The 7,105-nt window shown below is 47.8% G+C and overlaps 1 protein-coding gene across 3 annotated transcripts in view; it reads right to left on the bottom strand.

Moving 5' to 3' along the window:
• Window positions 1-838: 838 nt before the first annotated feature.
• Window positions 839-7,105, bottom strand: part of ST3GAL2 (ST3 beta-galactoside alpha-2,3-sialyltransferase 2) — a 43,311-nt gene continuing 37,044 nt past the window's right edge. For all 3 annotated transcript variants that reach the window (XM_090259658.1, XM_090259657.1, XM_090259659.1), the window contains 4 exons: window positions 5,994-6,173; window positions 4,542-4,587; window positions 4,129-4,248; window positions 839-3,284 (listed from right to left, as the gene is read on the bottom strand). In XM_090259658.1, the coding sequence (XP_090115784.1) occupies window positions 3,111-3,284; window positions 4,129-4,248; window positions 4,542-4,587; window positions 5,994-6,173 (520 nt within the window). In that variant the 3' untranslated portion in view covers window positions 839-3,110. The remainder of the gene's footprint in view (window positions 3,285-4,128; window positions 4,249-4,541; window positions 4,588-5,993; window positions 6,174-7,105) is intronic.

The following is a 7,105-nucleotide window of genomic DNA, read 5'->3' as shown; positions in this document are numbered from 1 at the left end:
TTCTGGAGGCATCAGATACAACATTGGGGAGTGCTGCTGCAGCAAAATATAATACATAAGGCAGTCAGCTTTGAGCAGGGGGTCTGGACAAGAAGTCCAGGCTGTGCCCGCCCCATCCTGCCACCAGACCTATGGCTCTGCCAACCGAATGCTACTGGAGTGTCTCTGACAACTCCAAACAGAATTACAGCCCAGAGTGTTAGGCTTTTAGATAAAGACCAGTGCTGTCCTCCAACATAAAGTATTCTTTTGAAAAGCAATTCTTTGGACACTGGCAGAAACTGAATTGTGGGACACCAAGTGACGATGGACCCTAAGTGGTCCATCATAAGATCCATGTCATCTGACCTACCAAATGATAAATTTGGTTCAGTGGCATTCCATAGCATGATGGAAGTAGGCTCGAGTGCATCCAGATGGCCCAAGGAAATGCATGGACAGGTGCCTTAGAAGCCTGTGGCACCTGCTCCTACCATACTGCTGACTTCCTGCCAACCCACACCTATGGCATCATGAGGAATTCCACAGAACCTGGAAATAAGAGGGGAAAAATCCCCATCCTGGTGCCTCCTGGATCTGCATGCTATGCTGACCCCTGGCAGCAGACAGTCTCTTCCCTGCTGATTCACTTTGGCACCCTGAAAGACAGTGGTGAAGGACCACCCTCCCAAAGGTCATAACTGGCGGTCCAGGGTTGGGAGGCCTCATGTATAAGGGGAGGGTGTCATGGGAGTCAGCCCCTCCCCCTTCACATACCCTCCCCCAACATTCTTAGCCATCACTTAGTCACAGCTCTCCACTGACACATTTATTTCAAAACAGACAAATGACTACATAGTGTTTTTGTCTTTTTTAATTTGGAAAGAGGGAGAAAGGAAAGAAAATTAAAAAAACATTTGTTTAAATATCTATTGCAGAAAAGGAGATCAGGGCTGGATGCTGGGACCTATCTCTTCCAGAATGGGGATTTATTAATGTTTTAAACAAAACGAAAACGAACAGAAAAAGAAATAAATTATTTTGCTCAACACTGTTTGGCATAATTCCATTGTTTTTTCATCTTCAAACGCTCAAAACAGCCTCTTCAAGAAGCACAGAGATGAGACGGGCAAAAATGGCTGCAGCCTTGGCTCTGCAGAATGGTGGAGGGAGGCCCTGAGAGTCACTCCACCAAAGGCCGCCCCCGCCCCAATCCACTCACACTCTTTATTCTACCTCCTTTTCGAATTAGAAAGGTATAGTCTCAAGCTAAATTCTCAATATATTAACTTTTGGAAGTGCCCACTGCTCCACCCCAACCCTCCTCTAATACCCTCCTGATTACTGTTTTCCCAGCCAACTGCAGGAACTACTCCAACGGCCAGGAGGCTGCTTGGTGGTACCAACTCACTAAGAAAAAGGGTGGTACTTGTGTTGTCGCTACTGGGAAAGGGGGCCCTTTTTGTGGTTTGGAAGCTTCACAGAAGCTTTTTGAGGGTGAGATTACCACCAGCAGTTTCCTCTAGGGACTTAAGCTGGGTTCAGTCATGCAAGTAGCTTCCAGTTGTAACCCCTGGTTGTTAGCTCCCGGCCCATTCCAGAGCTGGAAATGGAGAGTAAGTTAGAGTGAGAAGGCAGGAGGTGAGCATGGAGGAGGGGACCCACGCAGAGGGGCAAGTGGACTCCTCCCCAGCTAGGCTCCTGACTATTTCCATGGCCAGCTTAGAATTTTTACAGAAATCTTTGTTGGTCAGCCATACATGGTAATTTCAGGTTAGCTAAATTATGAGCCCAAAGCAAATTCCATCCCCACACACGAGGTTTCCTACTCTTTTGCGGGGCGGTGGGTGAAGGAGCATGCACCAGGCGGCAGGGCTCCTCATCTCGAAACTTCTTTCCCACATGTATGCTCCCTCTCTTTTGACCCAGCCGAAGAGATGCGTGTATGTGTTTGTGGTGTGTGAGAGAGAACAAGGGGGAAGAGAGGGGAGAGAGAGAGGGAGAGATTGAGAGATTGAGACCGAGAGATTGAATGAGAAAAAGCAGCAGTGCCCCAATCAATCCCAGGGCAAGTTTTGATTTTTGTTTTTTTTTTTTTCTTTTCTTTCTTTCTTTCAGAGCAAGTAGGCTGGTGAGGAGGCCAGGGCCTAAGGAGAGACACTAGAGGTTGTATCTAACAGTAGGGGCCAAGGATACACGGGAGTGAGAAGCACCTTACATTTGATGTGAGGGGTCTTCCTTGCCCCTGCCCAGTTCCTTACCCCTGTGCTCCAGAGTTAGGCCCTAAGCGCATTCCGCCCCCAAGCAAAAGGTGAACACAATTCGTTTTCTAGTGAGACCTAAATGCCCTGGTCAGAAAGGCCATTCCATAAGGCGGCCAAAGGCGGGAGGGGGAGGGGGTAAGATAAGGGGACCCATGCGCCCTCTGGATTCTCACTGCATTTCTTTGGTGGGTTGACACTCACCCATCTCGGCCTAACCAATAAAAGAAATACGGGGACTAAAAGTTTCTTGGACGCCTGGATTGGTTTGGGAGGACTCTGGCTTTTCTCTGGGGTGAAACAGCGCTCCCTGGAAACCACATGGAGCGCCCCTCGACCCCCGGGGAGGGTAAGCCAAGCCGCCACGGCTCTCTCCTCCATTTCCTTCTCGGCGTCCTTGGCGTGGGGTCAGGCTAGCAAGCGACTGCGACAGCCCCGACTGAGCCTGAGGAAAAGTACGTCTTCGAGGTCAGAAGCCCCCTCTATTCCTTAAAAAGCGTTATACAAAATCCTACCCAAAAGCATTGGTGAGTGGGGATTGAGAAGCCGCCGGTTCGCCTTCAAAGAGCATTGGAGACAGGGCCCAGCGCCGGAAGTTGACTCAAGGAGTTGAGTCACATGATTGGTTGCGATAACCATAGGCTCCGCCTGACTGCAGCGTTGATTGGTGCCAGGCCTCCAGAGTCTTGTGATTGGCAGGCAACAGCCGGCGCTCGCTGTTTGGTCCAGACAGCCTAGCCGCAACGCTCCGGACTGCTTGGAGACGCCCCAGGCCCGGCGCCGCACCAGGGCGAGGCGGCGCTCTAGTCCCGATCCGGGGTGCGCAGCGGCACCTGGCAGCTGGGCCGAAGGAGTCGCGGCCAGGCTTTCTCAGTTGCCTCGGTAGACCTCGATCTTGCTAGCCTTGGCCAGCATGTCGATGATATGGGCCTCGAAGTCGGCGTCGTGCACGCCGGTCTTCCGGAACTCTCCCGCATACCGGTTATTCTCCCAGTAGTGGTGCCAGTTGCCCCGGCTGTCGGCCCCGAACCCGTACACGTTCACCTGCAAGGGAGGGCGGCGCAGGTCACCCCACGTCAGGGACGGTATTGGACAGTACACGGGAGACCTCGGGTGGTAATGGAAAAAGCCGCAGCTATGAGATGACAACCCGGGAGGCCGGCAGCTAATCCATTCCCATAGCGGGGGGTTGGGGGTGCACGTAAAGGGGACATCCAGGCCTGGGCTAAGGGCACTGACAGAGGGAGACTGCTGCTCCTTTTCTGCTCTCCTTCCACCTGCTGACTGCTTCAAGAACAATATCCCAGCTTAGGGCTAGCCCAGCCCTTGCTAACTTCCTCTTTTTTCTTTTCTTTTTTTTAAAATGTAGTACTTTTATTTGCAAGCTGACCAAGCACCCAATACCATACGCTGAAGAATTTACTGGCAAAACTGGGTGTGCTGGGCGCGAGCACTGAAGTGCATGGTACAGTAGCCCTGCCCCTGGAGAGATGCTGCTCCTTGAATGACTAACCTGTTTTTAACACACAAGATAGTAGTAGGCCTGGGGCCCACAGCTCTGGGAGACAACCGCACTATCTCCATTGTGTTTATGTTTTTGGTTACTTTATGGCAAGTAATATCAATTATGGTAGTAGTATTCCATTTCCTTTGCAAATAAATTTAACTTTTAAATGAAGTGATTTCAGATTTGGTAAAATCATTAAAGCAGTAAGTTTGGGAAATGCAGATCCATACTTTACTGCCTAGAAATGGGGGGGGGATCAAAGCCACTTGGTTTCTGCCCACAAAAATACATTCCTCTTGAGGCACTGGTAAGCCCTGAGAAGGGCTGCTTTCCTTCTGTTACATTGGTCCCACTATTTTACCTCCAGACTGGGCTACCCACCTCATCACACACATGCAGGGCAAAGAAGAGCACCAGCATCCCTGTAGAAGGGTACCGCCCGTGATGCTCTGTCCACCTGTCGTGGATGTACTTGAAGAAAGCCGGGTTGTAGATCTGGACCTGGGTGGAGAAAATATGACAGGCACATGAGGAGCTTTTAGGGCCCAGAGACTCAGGCCAGGTCCTGAGCAGCTTCTGACAGTTCCTCCATTCTTCCCTGTGAACCTGTTCATCTGTGTTCCCTGGTTGTTTGCAGCCTCTGTGAGGTCAGGCACACCAACAGATGGGGACACTGAAGGTTCTGGAAGGGCACTACAGGACACGTGAGCCACAGGACGAGGCATATCAGGTGTCATGTCTGCCCTGTTTCCATTGAGTTGGGGATAAAGAAAGGGAAGGAGAAGGGAACTTACCTTTTCTTTGTCTACTCGAAGGAAGGACTTCACTGGGGCATAGGTGCTGCAAACAAACAAACAAAAATTTAGATGGCCCCATGGGAGCCAGGGATGCCTTTCTTCCTGCTCAGGCCTGAGTGATGACAGCCTCACTACAGGACCCCCTGCTTCTAGAATGCTCTCCCACACACATCACTGCAGTACCTCACTCAGAAATCCCCAATGGTTTCCCCTGCCCTTCAGGATAAAATAAGGATGTCTGAGACATGCATTGGGGACTTCCATAATCCAGCCCCAACTTTTCTTCCCATAATTCTGCTGTAAACTCTCCACTCAAATTAGACAGTCATCTCAAATCCACCATGTGTGTGCTCTTACCTGTGCCCACACTGACCCTCTTGCCACTCTCCACAAATCCCTCCTTCCCTATTAGCCAGCCATGGCACCCATAACCTACACTCCCTTTTCTAAGAATATATGGGATTTAAACTTGACAGCATTTATTTCAGTTTGTATGTCTCCCCAACATACAGTCACAACACAGGAACTTATGTTTCTGTGTTTAAAAATACATGACAACAGGCAAAAGGTGGAAACAACTCAATTGTCCATTAGGGGAATACTATACAGGATTGAGTGAAATTCTGACACATGCTACAACATGGATGAAACTTAAAAACATTATGTTAAGTGAAATGTCAAATATAAAAGGACAAACACTGTATAATTCAATTTATATGAAGTACCTAGAATAGTCAAATTATATAGACAGAATAGTGGTTATCAGGGCCTTGAGGAGTGTGGAGAAGGAATGGAAAGTGATTACTTATTGGCTACAGAGTTTCAATCTAAGATGATGAAAAAGCTCTGGAGATGGGGGCGTGTAGGAAGTGGGGATGATGACTAAGGTGTACAGGGGTATATTTAGGTCTTTAGATTTTTAGATGAAAGGTTTTCATCTTTAAAATATGAAAGTGTTCTAAAATTAATTGTGGTGATGGTTATACAACTCTGAATAGACTAAAAGCCATTGAACTGTACACTTTAAATGTGTTAATTGTATGGTATGTGAATTATATCTCAATAAAGCTGTTAAAAAATATTTGGTTTAATTGAATTTTCTGAGATTCCTGACTGTGACTGGGCAACAGGCCACGAAGAAAATTCTCAGAAGGCAGAGCCACCACAGTCAGGAACCACTTCCTGGAAAGGAGACTAAAACCAGATCGTTCTATCCTCACCTTTCCACCACCAATATGCTGGCTGTCGCCATGCAGGAATTAACATAGAATATGTTCAGGCCTCAGCTAACACCCTACCTGGGGCCCTCCCTACTACTGCCTCCTCCTTCCTCACCAGCCCCTCTTGGCCAAAATATTCAGTTACAGGGGTTCTAAGATCCAGTCCCCAGGAAGACTCCCCAGGTGGCCCTGCCACCATACTGCACTCCCAGTCTGCAGCGTGGCTCACAATCGGATCTGTCCTGTGGACAGGGCGCTAGCAATCCACAGCAGGTCCAGGGCCTTGAAGGGCACCAACACAAAGCTGACGTTGGCGGGCAGGTTCTTGGCACTCTCGGGGTACATGAAATGGTGAGTGGTTCGGCTGCCAACATCCTGCTCAAAGCCCACAGTTGGCGCCTGATTCATTCTGCAGGGACAAGAGGTTGACATGAGAAGAAACTGCCATAGAAACTGGTACAAGATTTTTAGAGGACAACTTGGTGGCAGTCATCAAAAATATAAATGGGTGTACATTTTGATCCAGCATTCCCACTTCCAGAAATCCAACCTATAAAAATGGGTGCGTTAAATGTGCAAAGACACGTGTACAAGGATAGTCACTGAAATATAGTTACAATACTGAAAAGTAGAATCAATCAAACAATAAAGAAATGGTTCATACATTTTGGTCCATTCAGATAATGGAATATGGCCATTAGAATGAATGAAGTAGATTTATAATGTACTGGTAAGAACTAAGTCCAAGAGCTCTTCAGTGAAAAAGCCAAGTAGCGTGAAGTATCCCACTTCTTTTCTTACAATACATATTTCTTGAATACCTATTGTGTGCAGCAGGAGGGAATTACAACCCAGAAAAGGAAAACTTAAAACTATATGGTATACCATTTTTCACTAAAGAAAAAGAAAAAATACTTTTGAATATGACTAGAAAAATCTGGAATGGTATTAAAATTATTAACAATTCTTATTCTCAGGAAATGGGGTTGGGGAGAGAGAATTCACTTTTTATTGTATACATTTCTTTTTTCTTGTAATACCTCATTTCTGTAAGGAATAGAGCAGGCTGGAGAAGAAGGCTTAAAAGGGATAGTGTTTCTCAGCTGCCGGAGTACATACAGGAAGGGGTAACAGGAAGTGGGCGTCTTGGTTGGTGACCATTAAGTTGGCTGAGCCCCAGGAGCTGGGGTCAAGTCTGAATCTTCTGAAGACTCAAGAAACAAATCTCATGTCATCAGAAATGAAGAGACCAAGCTGGTCCTGCACATCAAAGGGCTGCAGATGCCCCGGGTTGGCTTCTGAAGACAGCACCCCATCTGCCTTTTCCACTGAATTGGCAGC

The sequence above is a fragment of the Furipterus horrens genome, unplaced genomic scaffold (genome assembly GCF_987537825.1).
Source record: "Furipterus horrens unplaced genomic scaffold, mFurHor1.1.pri manual_scaffold_13, whole genome shotgun sequence".
In the NCBI taxonomy this organism is placed as follows: Eukaryota; Metazoa; Chordata; class Mammalia; order Chiroptera; family Furipteridae; genus Furipterus; species Furipterus horrens.
Note: the sequence above shows the minus strand (reverse complement) of the source record. Positions and strands in the feature narration are given on the sequence as shown.